Source organism: Megascapheus bottae, chromosome 36 (assembly GCF_031878675.1).
Source record: "Megascapheus bottae isolate mThoBot1 chromosome 36, mThoBot2.hap1, whole genome shotgun sequence".
NCBI lineage: Eukaryota > Metazoa > Chordata > Mammalia > Rodentia > Geomyidae > Megascapheus > Megascapheus bottae.
Window position 1 is genome coordinate 6,371,775 of NC_143544.1, and position 22,047 is coordinate 6,393,821.

Below are 22,047 nucleotides of genomic sequence, written 5' to 3' on the forward strand. Positions count from 1 at the left end.
TTGTCGACACACTTACAGTCTTTATTGTAAAGAAGCTGCAGTCGTAACAGGACACTGGAGAAACAATCACGGATTTGTTTTTTCAGAAGGGAGGGGGGAATCCATACATACAAAAATTGTAAACATGTTCACTTAAATATCCACGTATTGACCTATGCTACAATGTACAGGGCTGTCACTCAACTGCAACTCTGCAGGGAGGCATCTTGTCTGTAAGAATGAAATATGGCGATGTGTCTGGTTTTGACTTAATGTGAAAAGCCAGCTTCAAGCAATGCATGAGTCGTCAGCTATTTCTAGGGACCGTCACCAGGGGCTGGGCCTTGAAACAGTACAGAGGAGAAAAGGGAAGGACTAGTCCACAAAGCCAAGGTAAAGCAGTTTGCAGGAATGTCAGTCTCCCCGGGGTGTCATGGGCAGATGGAACGTTCTAGGCCTCCCCTGGTTAAGAGGCCTATCTGGCCCTGTCCCCCCTCCTGCCCTAGACAAGGACTTACGGAGGGGCTGGTGCTCAGGCTCTGTCTTGTGCCTTCCTAGTCAGAACCCCCCACACCTAGGTATGGGCGAGAATGAGAGGGGCCGCTTGCAGGGCACTAGGAGATGAAACCTAAAGATTTGACCACAACCACAAACATCCACAGGGTCCAGAAAGGGACAGACCAGGTGACAGGAGCAAGGACAGCCACTGTGCACAGGGACACATGATGGGGAACAAAGGCTGGGTGGGGTTGGTGCTCCCTCAGGGGTGCAGCTGGACTGGTGCACAAGGTGTGGACAAGTGAGTCCCAGGATTGCTGGCCTCTCCTGGGCCAGGCCACCCCCGGCCATGCTGTCCAACTGCTCGAGGCCTCAGGCCTGGAACCTGGGGCTGACTGGACTTGAAGTGCATGGATGGCCAGGCACCCCAGGGAGGTTACCCCGCCCAGGCCCCAGAGGCCCACAATGGCCACTTTTTCTGTCTCTGACCCTGGCCGGGAGGACGGGACCTAGGTTCCAGGAGGCCTTGAGGCCTGGGACGGTGGGGTGGCCCTGCAGCCCTGGCCTCAGCCTGCCAACCACTAGTAGGCAGGCACCTGGTACCCTTTGGGGCTGGTATCCAGGGTCTCGGTGAAGGGCGGGCTCTGGTAGGTCTCGGTGCCCTCCACACCGCTGCCCACCGGGTAGCCAGGGTAGGCCTGGGCCGCCCCGGCGCCCAGCTGATCGGTGGCGAAGAGCGACGTGTCGGTGCCCAGGCGGAACCGCTGCAGGGCCTTCACGGTGAGCGCCACCTGGGCAGGGAGCCGGGGTCAGCGGCCGGGTGGGCATCTCCCGCCCCCAGGCCGCCCTCGGGGCCCACACTCACCCAGCTGAGGATGGAGAAGAAGCTGAAGGTGATGGCGGCCCGCGCCGCGTCCCCGGCCTGCACCGTGCCGGGCCCGGGAGCCGTGCGCTGCCACTGATTGGCGAGGAAGCAGAAGCCCACAAACCACAGGAAGGACCAGAGCCCTGTGGGGATGGCGGCCGGGGGTCAGGAGGCGCCCGGCAGGCCGAGGGGCGTCGGGGACTCAGGGGTCCCCGCCGCGGCCCTGGGCGCCGACCGAGGAGGGGGCGGGGAGATCAGCGCGCTCGGATTGGGGATTGGGTCTGGCGTGGCCCCGCCCCTCGTCCGGCACCGCCCCCGGCCCCGCCAGGCCCCGCCCCTCGTCCGGCCCCGGTCCTCCAGGCCCCGCCCCTCGCCCGCCCCCGGCCCCGCCAGGCCCCGCCCCCTCGCCAGGCCCCGCCCACCTGAGAAGCCCAGGTCCAGCAGCACCGCGCGGCGGCGGTCGCGGACGCTGCTGATCTGCTGGAAGCGGGCGTCGAGCAGCAGGAAGGCGGCGCAGGCCAGGAAGGCCCCGAGGCCCAGCGCCACCCCGAACCGACAGGCGCCCGCGTTCCCGTTGAAGACGCAGCGCAGCTCCGGGCCGCTGTCCGAGTTCACGTAGCCCTCGTTGACAATGGGCCCGAACACGGCGATGGAGAACACCTGCGGCGGGCGGGCGGGCGGGGGCGCGGGCTGGGCTCAGGCCCCGGGAGACCCCGCCCGCGCCTCCGTCCACGGCCGCCGGTCACATCCAGGCACTGGGCTAAAGCCTCTTTCGCTCGGGTCTGCTCCCAGGAGGTGTCCTCCCAGTCGGAGCCGGGCGGAAGACAGTAATTTCCCTCCGCATGGCCTGGACTCGGCGCTGCCGGGCACGGCTGGCCGGCGCCCTGCCGGTGCTCCCCAGGGCTGGGCTTCCCGCGGTGCCCGGCCCGGCAGCCCTCCAGTCTGGGCGTCACTCCCCCTCCCCGCCCTCCCCCGAGGGGTCCCCGGGGCGGTCCCCAAATCCAGGCCACCGCAGAGCCCGGCGGGCCCGGCAGAAGGCCCCACCCTGGGCACCGCCCTCCCCGAGACGGGCGCGGAGGTGTGGCCGGCGCGGACGGAGCCGCCAGCCGGGCCGGACTGCGGGGGGCCTGCCCGCTCCTCACCGCACCGCCTCCGGGAAGCCCTCCGGGTGCAGCCGAGGCAGCCCTGCCCTCCATGCACCACGGGCTCTGGGAGGGCCGCGCAGCCCCGGCCGGCGGCCGAGCGTCGCCGCTCCCAGCCGGGACAGGAGGGACTGGGGCGGGGGCGATGACCTCTCAAGGTCCCCCTGCCAGGGCCGGTGGGCGCCCCCGCTGGTGACGTCACCGGCCGGGCGGGGGAGGGGCGCGGGGGGGAGGGGGGCCCGGGCCCGCCGGGACCACTCACCCAGGCCGCCACCCGCAGCAGGGTCTGGGGGCGCCGCGCGAAGCTCACGGGGTCCAGGGCGACCCCCGCGCGGCCGGCGCCAAAGGAGGCGCCCTCCATGGCCGGCCCGGCGCCGCCTGCCCGCGAGGCTCTGTGTCCGTTGGTCCGGCCGGCCGGCCGCGCCCGAGGCCCCCGGGGATGCTGCCGAGGCTGCCGGGCTGCCGGTGCGCCGCTGCCGCCGCCGCCGCCTCCCGGTCGCGGGCGCGCGCGCTGGCTGGGCGGGGGCGCGCGGGGCGGGGCGGAGCCGGCGCCCCCCGCTGGGTCCCTGCGCCGGCCGCGCGCCCGCACCTGCCTGCCCAGGGTAAGGGAGGTGGAAATGGGGTCCACGCTCTGCCCCGCGCAGAACGGGACCGCAGGCCGCCCTGCTTCAGGGCACCATGCGGAAGGCCCGAGCTGGGAAGCAGCTTAGTCTTCTGGAGAGCCCGCCCAGGCCCCCCGGCTGAAGCACTTAGCGCCAGGGCGAGCAGCGGCAGAGACCCGTGTCCGGCTGAGCTCAGCCGGTGTGGAGCTGCCCCGCCACTGCCTCCCAAAGATGGGGCTGGCAGATGCCAGGATGAACCCCACCTGTGGTCCTGGGACTCGTCTCCCTCTATACTGACTCCATCAACCTGTCTTAGCCTGGACGCCCTGGAATGCAGTCTGGCAGTGTGTGCTGAGGGCACCATGGATTTATAGTAGGGTCACCACCAGTTCCTAAGGGTACGGGTGGAAAATCTCAAGAGATGACAGAGGGGGCTGGGCAGAAAAGTTAGAGACCTCATCTCCACCAGCAAGCCGCTGGCCAGCATCTCCAGTCCAGCCAGTGTGGGAAGTGTGGAAGAGCCCAATCTGAGGCTGGCCCCAGGCACAAGCACAAGCTCCTACGGAGGAATGACTACAGCAACCAAGAGCTTGGAGTGTGGCTCAAGGGACAGAGCGCCTACCTAGCAAGAGAGCCAAGCTCACCTACTAACTGGGGGGTAGGGGGGAGGCAGAGTGAACGCTGAAGGCAGCAGCAGCTTCTCATCCGACTGCTCCAGCCTCTCATCAGCCACCTGGCCACCAACCAGAACAGCAGCTCCTGTGACCTGAACAGGAGAGATGCCAGGCAATCAAAGGTGCGGGGCTTCCAGATTACTGGGGGAGAGCGCACACTGCAGCTGGGAGACGACAGCCTGAACCCAGGTCACCCTGAACTTGCTGTACTCTGCCAACTCCCTGGGCCACATCCCCATAGTCTTCCACTGTTTCCACCCTGGGAATTCTCTGGCTCTACTTGCAAGCATTTCCAGTGTTCTGCGCTATGCTACAGAACTCCCCGCTGTGCTATGTAGTGGCTTTCCTAGCTTTAAAGCCACTTCCCTGCCTGGCTCACTCCAGCTCAGCAACCTGGCACCATTCAAAACTCCTACCACCGTGCCATGCCTGCGTTGCAAACCCTCCAATGTATTTTTTGCTTGGCCTCCTCTTCCCTCTCCACTCAGGGCCTCCCGCTATCCTGACCTTTTTACCCCAGCCACTGGGCCTTCTTGCCGTTCTGGTACAACTCTGGCTTGCTCCCACCTTGGTACCTTCCCCTGCTCCTGTGGAGCCAAATCCTACACAGCAGGAGCCAGAGGCGTCCAGAGGTGAAAGCAGGCCCGCCGTCACTGCAAGCCCCTGAGCACAAAGGACACAAAGACCAGACCCTCCATCACCTCCAGCATTTAATTTTGGTCTTAAGACTCTGAAGGAAGTCGTCCCAGAATCCCCTGCTAATAGGACTGGCACAGTTATAGGAGGCTGTGTGCCAAGCCGTGAGTGGGGGGCGTAGTGGGTGGATCTCCAGTGAAAAGCGCACCTGTGCTTTCCCTGGAGGAAGCTTAGGCCTCAATCCTCAAGTGGCAATGGCAGAGCCACAGCTCTGCAGGCACCCCACCTATACGGTGAGAAGGCAATGGTCGGACCTCACAAGGCAGGTACAGGGCCCCCAGCCAGGCCCGCAGTGCTCCAGGATCCGAACACTAGGTGCAGGGTGCAGGGTGGACAAAAGGCTGCAGATTGAACGGCAGTGGCAGTGAAGCTGCTCCTGCTTCCCTCATCTGCAGCCCCCCCAGGCCTCAAGTGAGAGGCACCTACAGTGAATACCTTCACTTCTACTCTCTGACCTGAGGGAACAGGTCCATCCCATGGAGATGACAGTTTCTGGCTCAGATGCACTTTAATCAGCACGCCTCACACCCTTCTCCAGCCAGGCCACCCACAAGGCCCTGTCTGGCTTCCGCCCATACCCCCCAGGCTCTGGCTGTCCATCCTTTAGTCACAGGAACCGTCCTTCCAGCCGTCACGCCATCGCTCATCCACCTGCGAGCAGTCGAAGTTGGGTTTGCCCAGCTTGTAGTTCACTTCATTGTGCAGGCGGCACAGCCACTGGGAGAAAGACACACGAGTGCGAGTATCGGGCTGGTTCCTGTCTATCCTGCGTGGGGAAAGCACAGGAAGGAGGTAAGGGGGTGCTGGGTAGTTGGGTGCCCAGAGCTCCCACCTGCAATCTAGCTACTCAGGAAGCTGCGATCTAGAATGGTGGTTCGAAGCCAATCTGAGCAGGAAAGTTGGGAAGACTCTTCCATTAGCCACCAAAAAACAGAAGTGGAACTGGGGTGCAAGTGGTAGAGTGCCAGCCAGCAGAAAGCTCAGGGACAGTGTCCAGAGCCTGAGTTCAAATTCTAATACTAGCATATTACCTCCTTCTCCCCACGTCCCCCCCCCCACACCAAATAAAGGATAATGGCTCTTCAGGCTTGGAGAAGAGCTGGGAGAGCTGGGGCACTGCAGTGCGCTATTCCCGGTTAAGGCCCTCATGCGCCAAGGGACAAGGAGGCTAAGAACAGGCCTGACCCTGAAGTTTTCAGAGGGGGCGGACTCCAACAAGAGTTCACACACCCACTTGGGGAGCTTGGCAAGTCCAGCTAAGAGCCCAGGGCAAGACATTAAAGCACACACTAGGCAATTTTACAACCTTATAACAATCAGGCAGCCTCACCCCAGTTCCTGCCAAAGTGCAGAGGGGTGGGGCCTGGCACAACCACATAACTGTTTCTTAGCACCGGAGGCCCAAGGGCTTGGCTTAGCAAGGGACCTCATTCTAACAGCCTCAGGCAGCTCTAAATTCAAATTCCCACCTTCTTAAAAGCAGCATTCCAACTCTAGAAGTTAGGCAAAAGTGGGGTCCCAGCTAACCCGCGTCTAGAAGCCCCTAAGTGCTAGCATAGGAAGTGGTGGAAGGCCCTTTTCCTGGAAGACTTCAGGCTGGGTGGCCTCTATGAGGTCAGCTGTGGGACCTGCTCCAGGGGTAAAGGCTCTGTTGCCCGAGGGCCGGGACAGCTTACCTCATCCTTATGTCTTCAGCACACTCCTCACATGGGTAAAATTTGGAAAATAAATGCATGAACTGGGCCATGTCTTGCTGCTGCTCTGGGGTAGGCAGGTCAGGGTAGTAGGCGGCCACCGTGTGAAGGAAAGCCCAGCTGTGCCGACCCAGCTCCTCACGATCCTGTGGACAATCTTCCCTAAACTTGATGTCCCGCTGCAGAAGTAGGCCGACCACGGTCAGTTCATTCCCCACGAACAAGCCCACACACCGTTTCCCCCTTCGATGGAGGCCAGTGGCAGAGCTGAACCTACGTGAGGCCGTAGGTTCAACTCCCAGCACCACATAAACTTGGGGCTTGTGGGGGGAAGAAGGAGGAGGAGGAGGAGGAGGAGGAGGAGGAGCAGGAGGAGGAGGAGAAGAAGAAGAAGAGGAAGAGGAGGAGGAGAAGAGAATAAGAGGAAGAGGAGGAGAGGAGGAGGAAGAGGAGAAGAAGAAGAGGAGGAGGAGGAGGAGGAGGAGGAGAAGGAGAAGAGGAGGAGGAGGAAGAAAAGAAGAAGAGGAGGAGGAAGAAGAGGAGGAAGAAGAGGAGGAGGAGGAGAAGGAAGAAAAGAAGAGGAGGAGGAGGAGGAAGAGGAGGAGGAGAAGAAAAGAAGAAGAGGGGGAGGAGGAGGAAGAAGAGGGGGAGGAGGAGGAGAAGAAGAGGAGGAGGAGGAAGAGGAGGAGGAGGAGAAGAGGAGGAGGAGAAGAAGAAGAGGAGGAAGAGGAGGGGGAGGAGGAGAAGAAAATGAGGAGGAGGAGGAGGAGGAGAATAAGAGGAGGAAGAGAAGAAGAAGAGGAGGAGGAGGAGGAGGAAGAAGAAGATGAGGAGGAGGAGAATAAGAGGAGGAAGAGGAGAAGAGTAGGAGGAGGAAGAGGAGGAGGAGGAGAAGAAGAGGAGGAAGAGGAGAAGAAGAAGAAGAAGATGAGGAGGAGGAGGAGAATAAGAGGAGGAAGAGAAGAGGAGGAGGAAGAGGAGGAGGAGGAGAAGAGGAGGAGGAGAAGAAGAGGAGGAAGAGGAGAAGAAGAGGAGGAGGAGGAGGAGGAGAAGAGGAAGAGGAGGAGGAGGAGGAGGAGGAGGAGGAGGAGGAGGAGGTCCCTCCTTTTCCAGCCTCAGCCAACTGCCCCCGGCCCGGGGACGGAAGTCTGGCCGCGGACCTGGGCCGGGAGCGGCTGCAAGCTCAAAGGTCGGGCCTAGCTGGGGGCTGAGGGCGGGGCGCGGCGGGCCGGGGCCGGGGCCGGGGCCGGGGCCGGGGTGTGCGGGGCGTCTGCACCTTCTGCTGCGTCCGCATCCACGTCTTGAAGTCCACGCAGGCCCGGCAGGGCCGCCTCAGCGACGCGTCCTCCGCGCCCTGCGCCTTCGCGGCCAGCGCCGAGACCGAGCCCACCGCGTCTCTGCGCCCGGCGCCGCGGCCCCGGGCATCGGTCGCCAGGTCGTCCGTCCCCTCGGAGCGCGAGCCTCCGGGCAGGAAGGAGAAGAGGCTGGCGCGGGAGAAGCGCGCAGGGTCGCCGGGCGCCGCCATCTTGCCCGCGCACAGCCTGCCGGGCCAGGACGGCCTCCAGAGCGGCCTCCAGAGCGGCCTCCAGGACAGCGCGCGCGCCACCGCCTGCGCGCGGCCGCCGCAGCCCGCGCCGCCCTGGGGCGCCGGGCTCGCGCGGGGGGCGGGGCCGGGGGCGGGGCCAGGGGGCGGGCTGTGGGCGGGGCCGGCGGCGGGGCTCGGGGGCGGGCTGTGGGCGGGGCCGGCGGCGCGGGGCGGGGCGGCGGCGGCGGGTTCAGCGAGGGCGGCGCCGTCCTCGGCCGCGGCGGCGGGGGCGGCGGCGTTCGCGGCGGCGGCGGCGGCGGCGGCGGCGGCGGCCCGCGCCCCCCGCGCCCTCCGCGCCCCCCGCACCTCCCGCGGCCTGCTGGCGCGCGCCGGGCCCGGAGCGCGCGGGGCCTGCGGGCGCTCGCGCTTCCTCCAGTAGAAGAGCAGCGTGTTATGGAAGACGCGCCGGGGTCGGGTCGCGTCCGGGGCCTGCGGCCGCGGCGAGGCCCGAGACGAGCCCCGCGTCGCCGCCCGCGTCGCCCCCATCTCCGCTCGGACCGTGGCGTCCCGGCCCGCGTGCGCGCGTCGGGGCTCTGCGTCCTCAGCTGGGCGCCGTCCCCATCCGTCTGCGGGGCCCGGCGCCCGCGCGAGGCTGCGGGGCGCGGTGTGACCGCACACAGGCGGGCGCGGGCCGGGCGCCCCTAGGCAACCGGCGCCTGGCAGCGCCCGGCGGGCCCGGCCCGCGCCGCCCGTCCTCGTCCATCCCTGCGATCCGTCCTCCGTCCCTGCGACCATGCCTCCGTCCTCCCGACCCGTCCTCCGTCCTCCCGACCCGTCCTCCGTCCTCCCGACCCGTCCTCCGTCCCTGCGACCCGTCCTCCGTCCTCCCGACCCGTCCTCCGTCCCTCCCGACCTGTCCTCCGTCCTCCCGACCCGTCCTCCGTCCCTGCGACCCGGCCTCCGTCCTCCTGACCCGTCCTCCGTCCTCCTGACCCGTCCTCCGTCCCTGCGACCATGCCTCCGTCCTCCCGACCCGTCCTCCGTCCCTCCCGACCCGTCCTCCGTCCCTGCGACCCGTCCTCCGTCCTCCCGACCCGTCCTCCGTCCCTCCCGACCCGTCCTCCGTCCCTGCGACCCGTCCTCCGTCCTCCTGACCCGTCCTCCGTCCCTCCCGACCCGTCCTCCGTCCTCCAGACCCGTCCTCCGTCCCTCCTGACCCGTCCTCCGTCCTCCCGACCCGTCCTCCGTCCCTGCGACCCGTCCTCCGTCCCTGCGACCCGTCCTCCGTCCTCCAGACCCGTCCTCCGTCCCTCCTGACCCGTCCTCCGTCCTCCCGACCCGTCCTCCGTCCCTGCGACCCGTCCTCCGTCCTCCCGACCCGTCCTCCGTCCCTCCTGACCCGTCCTCCGTCCTCCCGACCCGTCCTCCGTCCTCCCGACCCGTCCTCCGTCCCTGCGACCCGTCCTCCGTCCCTCCCGCCCCGTCCTCCGTCCTCCCGACCCGTCCTCCGTCCTCCCGACCCGTCCTCCGTCCCTCCTGACCCGTCCTCCGTCCCTGCGACCCGGCCTCCGTCCTCCTGACCCGTCCTCCGTCCTCCCGACCCGTCCTCCGTCCCTCCCGACCCGTCCTCCGTCCTCCCGACCCGTCCTCCGTCCCTCCCGACCCGTCCTCCGTCCCTGCGACCCGTCCTCCGTCCTCCCGACCCGTCCTCCGTCCCTCCCGCCCCGTCCTCCGTCCTCCTGACCCGTCCTCCGTCCTCCCGACCCGTCCTCCGTCCCTCCTGACCCGTCCTCCGTCCCTGCTGGCCTCCGAGGGGCTCCGTCCTGCATCCCTGCCTGACAGCAGCCTCGGGCACTCCTCACTCCCTTGCCTGGGCTCATTCCTTCCTAAATGTTTGCAGTGGCCTCTGCTCCGCCCAGGACAGGAAGTAAGGCAGGCCTCCTCTGCTCACCAGTCCATCGTTGATCCGGGTTCACTTGTAAACAGGAGCAGGCGTCGGGATGCTGAGGAGGGGACCGGAGGCAGAGGCTCCAGGATGTGGAATTGGCCGAGGAACACCTTCAAAGCTGAGCCCGAGGGGACCAGCACTGCAGAGGCACCAGGGGACAAGGACCCATTGAGAGCCTGTCAGCTGCTGGGAGTTGGGATGTATTACAGAAGCACTGGCAGTGCAGCGCGCCGTGGCGCAGGCCTGTAATCCTAGCTACTCAGGAGATCCGGAGGATTGTGCTTCAAAGCCAGCGCAGGCAGGAATATGTGACTTATTTAGTTATTTGCCAGTCCTGGGGCTTGAACTTATGGCCTGGGCACTGTCCTTGGGCGTTCTCAAGGCTAGAGCTCTACCAGTTGAGCCACAGCACCACTTCCAGCCTTTTCTACGTCTGTGGTATTGAGGAATCGAGCCCTCAAACCCAGGTCTTCATGTATACTAGGCAAGCACTCTACCACTAGGCCAGTGTGAGACTCTTGTTTCCAATTAACTACCAGAAAACTGGAAGAGAGGCAGTGGCTCAAAATGGTAGAGCAGTAGTCTTGAGCAAGAGAGTTCAAGGTCTGTGCTCAGACCCTAAGATCAAGCCCCACCACTAACTAAAAAAAGAAGCCAAAAGTGTTATTATTTTTACCACACAAAATGAGGACTATGTGAGCTAGCTTTTGTACTCATATGTGTGTGTGTGTGTGTGTCTGAGTCTGAGTGTGAGCCAAGTATTGTTACTTGAACTCAAGGCCTGGGGACTGTCCCTGAGCTTTTTTGCTCTAGGCTGGAATTCTAACACTTGCGCTCTATTCCCTGCTTTTTGGTAGCAATTAGTCTCAAGAATTTTCCCTGCCTTGGGCTGGCTTAGAAATTTAATCCTCAATCTCAGTTTCTCAGTAGCTGGGATTACAGGTGTTTGCCACTGGCAAAGCTCAAAAACTATGTGCCAGGTGCAGTGGCTCATGCCTATAATCCTGTCATCCTAGCTACTCAGGAGGCTGAGATCTGAGGATCAAGGTTCAAAGCCAACCCAGGCACTAAAGTCCATGAGACTATTAATCTCCAATTAACCACTAGAAAACCGGAAGTGAAGCTGTGGCTCAAGGGATAGGGCGGTAGCCTTCAGCTGAAGAGCTCAGGGTCCAGGACCCGGGCCCAGAGTTCAAGCCCCATGACCTACCAATAAACAAATAAAAAAAAATTATACTCGAGAAAGGGTATCAATGTATCTGGCAAATATCATGTAACCCTTTTACTAATTACAATAAAAAAAATAGAAAAAAATTATACTCGAAATTAGATCTTTTTCTTACCCTTTTCTTTGTGGGGAGAGAGGTTTTCTTTGTCCTGTCAACTTTGTTTTTGGTGGTTTATATTGTGATTGAATTGTACAAACGTCTGTAATAGGGACTTTTGTTTACTTATTTTCTGGCAAACTGATATAATTAAAAGTTCTACTTAAAGATCCTCTTTCCTCATTCATCAGACTATTTTTAGGCCAGGTGGTAGTGTAATAAAATTTTTATCACCTTCTTTGTCATAGATTTATCAGTGTAGATGGCTCACTCCTCACTCAGTATCCCTCCCAAAGGGCTTTCAGAAAGAGCAGACAGAGCTACGCCCATAATAAACATAACATAAACACAAATCACACAAACGAGGGGGCATGCCCTCAAAACAAGGCCACCAAACAGTCACTGCTCATTAGATGAGGAAGGTAACAGTCAAGAATAAGTCCCCCAGCCAGGCACAGTGGCTCACAGCTGTAATCCTAGCTACTTAGAAGGCTGAGATCTAAGGATCACGGTTCAAAGCCAGCCTGGGCACTAAAGCCTATGAGACTCTTATCTCCAATTAACCACCCTGAGCTGAAGAACTCAAAGACAGTGCCCAGGCCCAGAGTTCAAGCCCCACAACCGATGAAAAAAAAAAAGTCCCCCGAATTCCCTGCTCTTAATCAATCCCTGACTTCCACCACACAAAAAAAAAACCCTGCAGAGCCAGAGCATCCCCTAGGGGACTGCCCCAAAGTGGGTGGAAGCAAGAGGTCTAGGCCACCCACCGAGGCCTCATCCAAGCTTGACCCATATCTTACAGCTTCTTAGGCCCTTTGCCATTTTCCCCAAGCCATTGCAGTAGCAGGGATCTCGTTCCTGTGACTTCAGGGATAGGGGGGAAGAAATGGGGGTTTCCAACAGCTGCTGGATGGTCCCTAGTTTTACCTTCTTACAGGCTGGCGCACTCTGCTGGGGCTGTCCCAGAGCTTGACCCCAGGGATCTCCTGATCCACCATTGTCAGGGGTGGAGGGGTCAGGGTGCAGACCATGTCCTTTACTCTGTGTGTGTTGGCCATTCTGCAGCTTGAACGCAAGGCCTGGGGCACTGTCCCTGAGCTGCTTTTGCTCAACGCTAGCATTCTACCTCGTGAGCCACAGGGCCACTTCTGCCTTTTTCTGTTTATGTAGTGCTGAGGAATAGAACCCAGGGCTGTGTGCACGCTAGGCAAGCACTCTACCACTAAGCCACACTCCTAGCCCCACGTCCCTTACTTTGTGTGCCACATTTAATATCACGAATTCAGTCCCTTGCACTCCATGCCGAGTCATAAATAATGAGATCAGAGTTTTTGGAGAAAATGAAGTAAAAGGTTTATAAATTTTTTTTTTTTTTTTTTTGGAAAATAAGAGGGGTGTGAACTATCTCAAAAGCTACAATCCTAGGGGCTTGGCATGTGGCTTGGTGTTAGAGTGCTTGCCTGGCATACATGAAGCCCTTTGATTCCTCAGTAGCACATACGCGGAAAAAGCCAGAAGTGGTGCTGTGGCTTCAGTGGTAGAGTGCTACACTTGGAGAAAGCTCATGCAGAGGGCCTAGTTGCTGGTTTTTTTGTTTTGTTTTGTTTTGTTTTGCTTTGTTTTGTTTTCCCTTGAGGCTAGCACTCTACCACTGGAGCCACAGCTCCATGTAAAGAACTCAAGCCTGTGGTTCATGCCTGTAACTCGAGCTACTTAGCAGACGGAGATGTGAGGATCCCATTTCAAAGCCAGGGCAGGTAGGAAAGTCTGGGACCTTTGTCTCCAGTTCAGCCACCAAAAAGCCAGATGATTGGAGCTGTGGCTCAGTGGTAGAGAACCCGTCAGACCCTGGATTCAAGCCCCAGAACTGACAAAAAACCCCAAAGCCACAGAAACCAAGATGGCTGTGTCTGTGTACCACGTCAAGCTGGATGCTTCCAGTGGGGAGTCGGGTCTGTTCTATCTTGGGCTCTGCCGGGTCTTCGGCTGAGCTGGGGAGAGGCGCTCGTAGGTGGACCTGTGACTCACCTGTGTCAACAGGTCGTCAAGCCTGGACCAGTGCCAGGGCAGATGAGAGGGCTTTGAGACAGAGAGCCCCTGGTGGGAGAGGCCACACACAAAGGCTCTTTGTTGAGGATGGAAGGCCAGACCTCCCAGAGGGGGATGGGGGGACCCCTCACGCTGCAGAGCTGCAGGTCTCAGAAGCGGGAACTGCTGCCAGCCATCGGGTAACATGAGGCTCTGAAGGCCACTGTAGAAGGAAGCCACCCAGAGAGGTGGGTCCCTGGGTCACTCCAGATGCTCCTGCTCCCCCTCTCAGAGGTTGTGGGTTGTCTGCGGTGGGTTCTAATACAGCACGGACGCGGGAATGGCCCTGAGAACAGCCCACCTCCCCGGATAGGAAATCGCACCGTTTCTCCCACCCCTTATCTTGGGGTGGGGGTGGGGGCTACTGAAGCTTAGTCCTCCCTTTCCTTTTCCAGAAGAACCTCAGGTAATTACTGTTTAAGTTTCCACCTGTCGGCTGACCCTGGGGCCTTGGAGAGATCCTTCTCCCATTAGGATGAGAAGAAAGCATCTAGTGTTGGGTTCCCATGACAGTCCTGCAGCAGAGTGCCCCAGGGGTCGGGGGGGCTGGCATAGCCTGGCAGGGCAGGAGAGGGACCAGGCGGGCTGGCCCGTCCCCTCCTCCCCCCTCCTCCTCCCAGCCAGCAGCTCAAGGTCAGCGCTCCCCCGGTCGCATTCTGTGAGCGTATCATGTTCTTGGGGGTGACCAGGAAGCTGCGAAGGGCCAGGGACGGGCGTGGCTCCTCCGGGGCCCTAGCTGGGACTCCGCTGGGGAATTCCTTGGGGCCCTGGCTTCCTGCTGGTTTGAGCCTCCTCCAGGGAGGGACAGGCCGGGAAGGAGGCTGCGCGATCAGCCATCGCCACAACCGCAGGACCAGCCAGGCCCCGGCCATGGGTGAGCCCCGGTACCCTGTGTCGGTGCGCGCCGTGGCCCTGGTGCAGACCGAGCGGCTCCAGGTGAGACCCGGGGTCCCGGGGTCCCCCGCCCCAGCGAGGGGGGAGCGAGCGTGCGGCCCAGCCTCCCATGGCGCCCGTCCTGGCTCCCGCAGACCTTCGCCTTCTCCCTGCGCTGGTCGGACGGCAGCGACACGCTGGTGCGCAGGAGCTGGGAGGAGTTCCGGCGGTTCCAGGTGGGCCTCCCCGACGGCCGGCGGCGCGGCGCGGACCCCCGCCCCGGCCGGAGTCACCCACACCCCCGTCCCCCTTCAGAAGACCCTCAAGGAGGCCTTCCCGGTGGAGGCGGGGCTGCTGCGGAGATCTGACCGCGTCCTCCCCAGGCTCTCGGGTCAGCGGGGCCCCGGACGGCGGGGTGGGGCGGGGTGGGCGCGGGGGCCCGCGGGTCAGCCCTGAGCGCGCCCTGTGCCCGCAGACGCTCCGCTGCGGGAGCGCGCGGGGCGCACGGGCCGCGGCCTGGCCAGGCTGCGGCTGCTGGGCGCCTACGCGCGGGCGCTGCTGGCGGCGGGCGAGCGCGTGTCCCGCAGCTCCGTCCTCGCTGGCTTCTTCGCACCGCAACCCCTGGACCTGGAGCCCGCGCTGCCCCCCGGCAGGTGCGTCGCGCACCCCCCTCCCGGCCCGGCCCTGGTGGGGAAGCTGGCGGCCCCTGGCCCGCCCCTCTGACCGCCCGCCCGCTCGCCGCCCCGTCCAGCCTGGTGATCCTGCCCGCCCCCGAGGCGTCCTCCCCACGCCGCCCCGCCGACGTCCACAGCCTGGAGGCTCGGCGCCTGCGCTGCCTGAAGTCCTTCAGCACCCAGGACACGCAGGGCAGGCCCTTCCAGGCGCGCGCCCGGGAGAGCCTGGCCGTGCTGCTGCGGCACCCCTCGGGTAGGGCTGGGGCCTGGGCCGTCCTGGCAGCCCTCGGGCAGGGCTGGGGCCTGGGCCGTCGTGGGATCCCTCGGGCAGGGCTGGGGCCTGGGCCGTCGTGGCATCCCTCGGGCAGGGCTGGGTGCTCGCGGGCTGGCCTGGCGCCCCTCGGGCAGGGCTGGGAGGCTGGGCCCAGCGTGGCATCCCTCGTGCAGGGGTGGGGGCCTGGGCCGGCTAGGCGCCCCTCAGGTAGAGCGGCTGGAGTTGAGTCCCGCCTGTCTGCAGGGTGGTGGCTGGTGGAAAACGAGGACCAGCAGACAGCATGGTTCCCAGCTCCCTACCTGGAGGAGGCAGCACCCTGCACTGGAGGCGGCCAGGCCTGCGCGGGGAGTGGGGGTAGGAGCTCAGCCCCATCCACCGCGTGCAGCGGGCCTGGGGCAGGAGGGAGCCCCCAAACTGAAAGACAGGGCGGCAGGGACCAGCAAGGCAGTGACTCCGAAACATCCACTCTAGGGACCCAGTTCTGCGCCTCCCTGGCCTACGAGGGCAGCCGTGCAGACGAGCTATCAGTGCCCGAGGGCGCCATCGTGTGCGTGCTGGAAACCTCAGACCGAGGCTGGTGGCGGTGCAGGTGCTGAGCGGGCGGGAAGGGAGGGCGGAGCCCAGCGGGAAGGCCCCGCCCTCCAGACCCCTGAGCTTCCCCCGCTCCCCCCACAGGTATGGCACCCGGACAGGTCTGCTTCCAGCAGTGCTACTCCGCCCTGAAGGGCTAGGGGCGCTGCTGAGCGGGCCCTCGGGCTTCGGAGCAACCCCAGTGGAGGAGGCGCCCACTGTCCCCCCAGCAGTGCCCAGCCGGCCGCCGCCGGGCGCCATCCAGAGCCGCTGCTGCAGCACCACGTGCAGGGCACTCAGGCAGGATCCCACCCTGAGGGTGTCTACAAGCCAGCAAGGAGGCTGCTTCAGCGCACCCCAGACCCAGGCCGAGGACCCCGTCCTGGGCTCCAGGCTCTAGTGGTAGCCGCACCGTCCTCAGGCATGGGGCGGGGGAGTGCCAGGAGGTGGCCAGCCCATTTCCTCAGAATAAAACTTCTCAACGAGCTGAGTTTCGCTGTTGTCAGGGCCGGTGCCAGGCTGGGCCTCTGGCCGAGGTGAGGCTTCCTGGCTGGTCGCTGTTGTGCCAGGACCCCGGGGGAAGATGGCCCAGATCCACACCCTGAGCCATGATTTTTAAAATAAAAATCTTTATGTCTCAGAGGGCCGGGGGGGCAGCAGGAAGAGGCGACAGCTTCATGTTGTGCCACAGAAAGTCCAAGAAGGTGGCCGCCTGCAGTGTCCGGCCGAGCCGCTGGAAGTGCCGCTCTGGGGAAGGACAGAGTGGTCAGGGGCATCCGTGGTGGGGCTAGGCTGGCCCTGGCCCCCTCGGGCTGTGCCCGCGTACCAGTGTAAGGCAGCAGGGCCTCGAGCGCAGCCCGCACACCCTCGTAGGCCAGCAGCTCCTCCGGGGCCTCGTGCCGCAGCAGCACGCCCAGCACCGCCTGGGCCTCGTGGCAGTGCCGAGAGTTCGTGTTCCATGTAACACAGAAGCGCAACAGGGCCTCTGTGGGCCACAGCGACGGTCAGATGCCTGCTGGCCGTCCCACCCTGTCCACCAGGCCCTCCCCCCACGCCTGCCTCCCAGGACCTTTCTGGTCTCGCCGCAATCTGAGCACTGTGGCCTCCAGCTTCTCACAGGCCTCAGGGTCCCTCCGGATGGCTGTGGGAGGGAAGGCTGAGCTCAAGGAAGGGGGGGTGCGATGGTCCCCCAAACTACCCCCGGGGCCAGCCCCAGGCACTGACCCTGGACAACGGTTAGCACTGTGTGGGGCCGATCCAGGGAGATGGCCAGGCCCAGGGCCCGCAGGTAACGCTTCTCATGGAGCAGGTTGTCCAGTTCCTGCTGCCTGGAGGGGAGGGGGAACAGGGCTGCTCGGGGACCCTCGCTGGGGCTGACGTCAGGGCAGGGGGAGGGGCATGCTGATGGGCCCAGCTTACTTGACCAGCTGCTCCTCCCGCTTGGCCTGCTCCTCTGCCTGCTCAGCTTCTGTCACGTCCTGAGAGTGGACTGGAGTCAGACAGGCCTCCACGGCCGCCCCTCCCCCAGCCCAGCCGACCCCGGAGCAGCCCAACCTTCCAGAGAATGACTCGGGAATCACTGCCCCCGGTGAGGGCGTGGTCATCCAGGCGGCTGCAGTGCAGGCCCCAGACCTTGTCCTCGTGGGCATCCAGTGTCCGCACACACTCGTTGTTCTTGATGGTCCAGAGCTTCACGAGGCCGTCGGAGCCACTGGGTTTGAAATCGGGGAGAGGCTCACTATGGGAGTCCTGTCCCCACGGGCGCCCACTCCTGCCCCCAGCCTACCCACCTGGACAGCAGCTGTGTGCCACGACTCACAAAGGCTACCTTTAGGACAGAAGCGTCGTGCCCCTCAAAGGTCTGCAGGAGAGAAGGGGGTGAGGCGTGCCACCTGCAGGGCGGGAGGGCTGGCACGAGGGGCACTGTTTACCTTGAGACAGCTGAAGTCCTGCAGTGCCCAGAGTTTGACAGTGCCATCTGCGGAGGCCGTGGCTAGCACCTGGTCCATGGGAGAGAACTGGACACACCAGAGGCCACGTCGGTGGCCTGAGAACACACCCAGCAGTTGGCACTGAGGCAGGGCCCAGAGCTTGGCAGTGCGGTCCTGTGAGCCGGTGGCGAGCAGCTTGTCGTTCGGGGAGATGGCCACACTGTTGATGTCCTGGTGATGGGAGCAGGCAGCAGCTCAGACCCCCATCTAAGCCAGGGCTCAGCTCCGCCCCAACCCTGGGGCCACCTCGGGTCACCTTGTCATGGCAGCGCTGGGTGGTCTGGGCCTGCAGGAGGGTAGGCCTGTTGTCTAGGGCTGTGCTCTGAGACATCAAGGCTTCGGGGAGGGGCCACAGCTTCACAGTGCAGTCCTGGCTGCCAGTCACCAAGAAGGAGTCCTTCAGCCTGCAGTGATGGGGAGAGGGGACACATAGCCAGCAGGGATGTGGCGGGAGGGAAGGGGGCGCGGCAGCGGGGAGGACAGGGCTGGGGCCTGTCGGCGAGTGTAACTCTAAGCTATGGTCCAGACCACTCATCTAGGTCACCCAAAAATGTCTGTCCCATCTATGCCTCTCCTCCCCTTCAACCATGTCCTAATTGGACCCAGGTGGTAACTGGAGGGGTCGCTTTCTCTCAGTGCTGTTGTCTGGAAATCACTTCACAGCAGCTGGAGACACAGCAGCTTGAAGACAGCCATGGCTCTGTCCCCTGCTCGTCCCATCCCTCAGCTCTGGATCCCCACTTCTCAACACCCCGGATTCAGCCCACCAGGACAGCTACCTGGAACAGGAGATGGTGCCCACGCTGTGTGTGTGCCCGGTGCCCTGAGCCACGCAGGCCACCTGGCCAGCCTTGTCCATCCTCCAAATGCGGATGCTCTGATCCTGGGGACAGAGGGGATGAGGAGAGGGGCCAGCGCGGCCCACTGGGGAGACCTGTGTCCCCACGCCTCTCACGGGAACTCACCTTGGCACAGCTGGCAAAAAGCAACCCTTTCCGGAACACATCCAAGGCCAGGACAATGTCTGGGGAGGGAAAGGGAGCAGTCAGCAAGGACGCAGCCAGGGACCGGGAGGGGCGGGGCGGTGGGCGGGCTTCACCTGCCTGTGTGCCCGTGGAGGATCTGGCAGGCCAGGGTCTGCAGCTCAAACACTTTCAGACAGGGACTGTTGGAGGCCACGACTATGTGGGAGTCTTTGGGCCCAAGAAACCGGACATCTAGGACCTCCTCGCTATAGCCAGCAAACTGTGGAGGTGAAGGGCCTGGTGAGTGGAGAGCTGGGACCCCAGCGCTGGACCAGCCAGGGGCAGGCACTCACCTGTTTCTGCAGCTGCAGGGAGCACGCCTCATACAGCAGCAGGTTGTGGTCAGCAGTGATGCTGAGGAGCAGGCCAGCAGTGTGAGACAGGGCACAGTGGGTCAGTTCCTGCCCTGGGCCTGGCAGCTGTGGCTGAGTGTGCACACACTGGCCGGAAGCTGCCTCCCACACACGCAAGGTTCCTGCGGCAGGACAGGGGCTGTTGGGACGCTGGCCCCAGGCCTGCCCCCGCCCCCGTGGCTAGCTCACGGCTGGTGTCCTCACCTTGGTCACCAGCGGTCAGGAAGTGCAGGCCTGAGTTCCTCACTCCCAGCGCAGGCGCCGGCTCCTCAGGCAGCAGCACAGCGGCCTCCACGCTCTGGGGATGAGTTAGGTCAAAGACGGGAGTCGGGCCACCCCATTCCTTCCTGTCGACGCCCTCGCCCGGACCCTAGGCCCACCTACCTCAAACACAGGCACAGTCCTCGTGGCTCGACAGCTCTGGAGGTCCCAGACAGTGCAAATCTTATCCCGGCCGGAGCTGCAGAGAAATGGGCTGGGGTCAGAGCCCTCCCTCCCTCCCTCCCTCCTTCCCTCTCTCCCTCCCCTCCCTGGCCTCCCGCCAACCTGAGCATGGTATGGCCGTCGGCACTGAAGGCCAGTGAGGTGACAGTGCTGTAGTGGGAGGTCAGCATGGCCAGGCACGAGCGGTTCTCCAGTGACCACACACGGATGGCAGAGTCGGCCGCTGAGGAGAAGAGCAGCAGGCGGGTGGGGTCTGGATGGAAGGCCACCAAACTGCAGGCAGGTGGGGGCAGATAAGCTACGATGCCCGCTGATGGCGCCCCTGCTCCCCGCCCCCCGCCCTCCACCTCTCCACTCACTGTACAACTCCAGGCGAGCCTCGGAAGTGGTGTGTCCCGTAATGCCGCACAACATCCCAGACCCGCACGGCCCCGTCACAGCCACCTGCAGGCAGAGCCTTGTGAGGCAGGACGTGCAAAACCCCTGCGCCCCCCGGTCTGCCCACCTGGCTGGGCCCTACCTGTGGCCAGCAGTGTGGAGGTGGGGTCAAAGGCCATGGTGGCCACGGGGGCTGTGTGTATCGCCTTCCACAGGCGGGCGACGCTCCCTTCCCTCCAGGCCCACTGAGCCAGCAGCAGTGCCCGACTGGCTGTCACAAGCACCTGGGAGAGAGCACAGTCCACGCAGGGGTGAGCACCCCGTCCACTCAACAGTGTGCTTGAGGGAGGTGCGAGAGCCCCGCCCCGCCCTGGCACCCCTGATACCTCATCGTCAGGGCTGAGGTCAAAGGCAGTGATGTCTTCCTGGTCCTCCTACAGGAAGTTCAGAAACAGCAGCGTATTCGGCTTTGTCCTTTCCACCCCCCCCCAAATCTGACCACCGTCTCTCACATGCTCCAGGCTCTGAAGCACGGCCCCCTCTCAAATATGACTCCCACCTCCGCCCATCTCTCACAAGCTCCAGGCTCGGAAGCAAGGCTCCATCTGAAACCTGCCCCCTCCCCCCCCCCCCCGGACCAACTCGGCCCCTTCTCTCACATGCTCCAGGCTCTGAAGCACGACCCCCGAGGCCACATCCAGGATGTTGAGTTTGGTACCGCAAATGCAGAAGAGGTGCTGGCCAGCCTTATCCAGCTGGAAACAGACAGGGGTCAGTACAGGTAACACTCAACCCTCAGTACACAGTGCCCACCTGGCCCTGAGACTGGTACCTGAGCTTTTCCACCCTTGTAGAAAGGCTCGATCTTCCGTTCAACCGCATAGCTGAGAAGAGAAGAGGGGAATGAGTTAGCAATCACCTGACCTCTCCCAGTGCCAAGGCAGTGGCAGTATCAGACCCAAGGGGACAACCAGGCAGCCCTGGGGATGGCTGTGCCCTCCACAAGACAGAGTGGAGACCCGGAGCTGGCTGGTTATCTGCACAGGGGCCTGCAGCTTAGGAGAGCAGGCATCGATCCGCTGGAGCAGCCCAGCAGCCCAGTCTTTGGCTGAGAGTCCTGGGTGCTCCCTGCTGAAAGCAGAAGGCTGGCCAGGGTAATCAAGGCTAAGTACAGCACTACCCTCTCCCAGGCCTTCACAGTGAGGCCAGAACACCCCTTCCCCACCCTGCCTCCCTCCCTCGACTTCAACCTCACCTGACCCAACTCCTAAGCAGCCTGTCTTTTCTCATTCCCTCCCATTTTTGTTTCAGACAAGGTATTCCCCACGAAACCATTGGCCTATTTTTTTTTTTGGTCGGTTGTAGGACTTGAACTCTGGGCCTGGGCACTGTCCCTGAGCTCTTTCAGCTCCAGGAAACCATCCTACCCCTGGACCCACTTCTGGTTTTTTAGTAGTTAATTGGAGATAAGAGTCTCTCGGACTTTAGTGCCCAGGCTACCCAGGTCTCAGCCGCCTGAATAGCTAGGATTACAGGTGTGAGTCACTGTACTTGGCCCATTTTTCTTTTTTGTCTGTCCTGGGACTTGAACTCAGGGCCTGAGCACTACCTTTGGGCTTTTTCTTCAAGGCTAGTATTCTACCACTTGAGCCATAGCACCACTCCTGACTTTTTTTTTTTTCCCTATGTATATGGAACTAAGGAATTGAACCCAGGTCTTCATGGTTGCTAGGCAAGCACTCTACAACCAGGCCAAACTCCCGGCCTGGCCTAGCACACTCGATCCTCCTGCCTCTGCCTCTGGGACTGCAGACATGCACCACCATGCCCGGCTGGCAGCCTACTGTTTTTAGGGACACGCTGCCATCTCCCCTCCCTGGACCTTGGTCCAGAACACTGCCAGCCCTGTCACTGGGTGCCCTTCCTACCGTCATCGTGTCTCTGCCTACTCTCCTTTCCTTCCCTCCATGCCCTCCACGGCTGCTCCCCTGTGCCAGGTCTCCTGTGGCCTGGTATGTATTACGTGGCTCCAGAAAGCCTGCCTGCCACCCATCATCCGCCCCCCCAACACTGTTCAGCCCCTTGACAGCTGCTGAGTTGCTCCGTCCCGTGAGCCTGCGCCCACGGGCAGGCTCGAGGCGCCAGCTGTTTACCAGGAGCGGGGCTGAGGACGCCAACTTCCCAGAGAGCCCCCAGACCGCTCCGGACGTGGCACCACCCACCTCCCGACGAGGGAGGAAGACGAGGGCGGCCCGCCCGGCCCGGCCGCAGCGCCCCCCACCTCCTCCCCGGCTCACTTGGCTTTCAAGTTGCTCACTCGAGCCTCAGCCTCGGCCTCAGCCATGCCGCCGCCGCCGCCGCCGCCGCGTGAGGGAGACCCGAGCCACGCTCGGCGCTGCGGCGCGCCGAGGTGACGTCACGGGCCGCGC

General features: G+C 62.9%; 4 protein-coding genes across 7 annotated transcripts; 1 reads left to right on the forward strand and 3 right to left on the reverse strand.

Annotated features, from left to right (window-relative positions):
• Syngr3 (synaptogyrin 3) lies at positions 1–2,967 on the reverse strand. Its single transcript, XM_090324780.1, has 4 exons — positions 2,747–2,967; positions 1,765–2,002; positions 1,343–1,485; positions 1–1,268 (listed from the first exon to the last, which is right to left on the reverse strand). The coding sequence occupies exons 1-4, from the start codon at positions 2,843–2,845 to the stop codon at positions 1,059–1,061; spliced, it is 690 nt and encodes a 229-aa protein (XP_090180906.1). The 5' UTR covers positions 2,846–2,967; the 3' UTR covers positions 1–1,058.
• Positions 2,968–4,453: 1,486 nt separating this feature from the next.
• Positions 4,454–7,730, reverse strand: Gfer (growth factor, augmenter of liver regeneration). Of its 4 annotated transcripts, none has more exons than XM_090324777.1 (3): positions 7,427–7,730; positions 6,133–6,296; positions 4,454–5,217 (listed from the first exon to the last, which is right to left on the reverse strand). In XM_090324777.1, exons 1-3 carry the CDS (start codon positions 7,673–7,675, stop codon positions 5,151–5,153), a joined length of 480 nt encoding a protein of 159 aa, XP_090180903.1. In that variant the 5' UTR covers positions 7,676–7,730; the 3' UTR covers positions 4,454–5,150. The 4 variants fall into 4 exon arrangements, with proteins under 4 accessions (XP_090180903.1, XP_090180902.1, XP_090180901.1 ...); XM_090324776.1 differs by having other exon boundaries at positions 6,133–6,329; XM_090324775.1 differs by having other exon boundaries at positions 4,454–5,222; positions 7,427–7,719.
• Positions 7,731–13,702: 5,972 nt separating this feature from the next.
• On the forward strand, positions 13,703–15,902 carry Noxo1 (NADPH oxidase organizer 1). Its single transcript, XM_090324643.1, has 8 exons — positions 13,703–13,972; positions 14,065–14,145; positions 14,225–14,300; positions 14,385–14,562; positions 14,661–14,836; positions 15,101–15,211; positions 15,329–15,446; positions 15,533–15,902. The coding sequence occupies exons 1-8, from the start codon at positions 13,706–13,708 to the stop codon at positions 15,825–15,827; spliced, it is 1,302 nt and encodes a 433-aa protein (XP_090180769.1). The 5' UTR covers positions 13,703–13,705; the 3' UTR covers positions 15,828–15,902.
• Positions 15,903–16,039: 137 nt separating this feature from the next.
• Tbl3 (transducin beta like 3) lies at positions 16,040–22,007 on the reverse strand. Its single transcript, XM_090324759.1, has 22 exons — positions 21,916–22,007; positions 20,451–20,502; positions 20,278–20,373; positions 20,005–20,052; positions 19,761–19,902; positions 19,600–19,684; positions 19,343–19,513; positions 19,181–19,256; positions 19,001–19,094; positions 18,737–18,918; positions 18,522–18,663; positions 18,384–18,442; positions 18,198–18,301; positions 17,675–17,822; positions 17,359–17,589; positions 17,218–17,288; positions 16,982–17,138; positions 16,847–16,905; positions 16,652–16,755; positions 16,497–16,568; positions 16,254–16,412; positions 16,040–16,174 (listed from the first exon to the last, which is right to left on the reverse strand). The coding sequence occupies exons 1-22, from the start codon at positions 21,960–21,962 to the stop codon at positions 16,065–16,067; spliced, it is 2,409 nt and encodes an 802-aa protein (XP_090180885.1). The 5' UTR covers positions 21,963–22,007; the 3' UTR covers positions 16,040–16,064.
• Positions 22,008–22,047: the final 40 nt, after the last annotated feature.

What these genes read in the sequence shown, in the direction of transcription:
- Syngr3 (XM_090324780.1), bottom strand. Translation starts at nt 2,845, where the DNA reads ATGGAGGGCGCCTCCTTTGGCGCCGGCCGCGCGGGGGTCGCCCTGGAC. An exon ending in TGCTGCGGGTGGCGGCCTGG is followed by an intron (nt 2,003 to 2,746) that starts GTGAGTGGTCCC and finishes CGCCCGCCGCAG; the next exon opens with GTGTTCTCCATCGCCGTGTT. An exon ending in TCTTCTCCATCCTCAGCTGG is followed by an intron (nt 1,269 to 1,342) that starts GTGAGTGTGGGC and finishes CTCCCTGCCCAG; the next exon opens with GTGGCGCTCACCGTGAAGGC.
- Gfer (XM_090324774.1), bottom strand. Translation starts at nt 7,675, where the DNA reads ATGGCGGCGCCCGGCGACCCTGCGCGCTTCTCCCGCGCCAGCCTCTTC. An exon ending in GGATGCGGACGCAGCAGAAG is followed by an intron (nt 6,330 to 7,426) that starts GTGCAGACGCCC and finishes CTACTTCTGCAG; the next exon opens with CGGGACATCAAGTTTAGGGA. An exon ending in GCTGAAGACATAAGGATGAG is followed by an intron (nt 5,223 to 6,132) that starts GTAAGCTGTCCC and finishes TTCCCCACGCAG; the next exon opens with GATAGACAGGAACCAGCCCG.
- Noxo1 (XM_090324643.1), top strand. Translation starts at nt 13,706, where the DNA reads ATGTTCTTGGGGGTGACCAGGAAGCTGCGAAGGGCCAGGGACGGGCGT. An exon ending in CCCGCGCTGCCCCCCGGCAG is followed by an intron (nt 14,563 to 14,660) that starts GTGCGTCGCGCA and finishes CGCCCCGTCCAG; the next exon opens with CCTGGTGATCCTGCCCGCCC. An exon ending in GCTGCTGCGGCACCCCTCGG is followed by an intron (nt 14,837 to 15,100) that starts GTAGGGCTGGGG and finishes GCCTGTCTGCAG; the next exon opens with GGTGGTGGCTGGTGGAAAAC.
- Tbl3 (XM_090324759.1), bottom strand. Translation starts at nt 21,962, where the DNA reads ATGGCTGAGGCCGAGGCTGAGGCTCGAGTGAGCAACTTGAAAGCCAA. An exon ending in GATCCTCCACGGGCACACAG is followed by an intron (nt 18,443 to 18,521) that starts GCAGGTGAAGCC and finishes TTCCCTCCCCAG; the next exon opens with ACATTGTCCTGGCCTTGGAT. An exon ending in AGTGCTAACCGTTGTCCAGG is followed by an intron (nt 16,569 to 16,651) that starts GTCAGTGCCTGG and finishes TCCCTCCCACAG; the next exon opens with CCATCCGGAGGGACCCTGAG.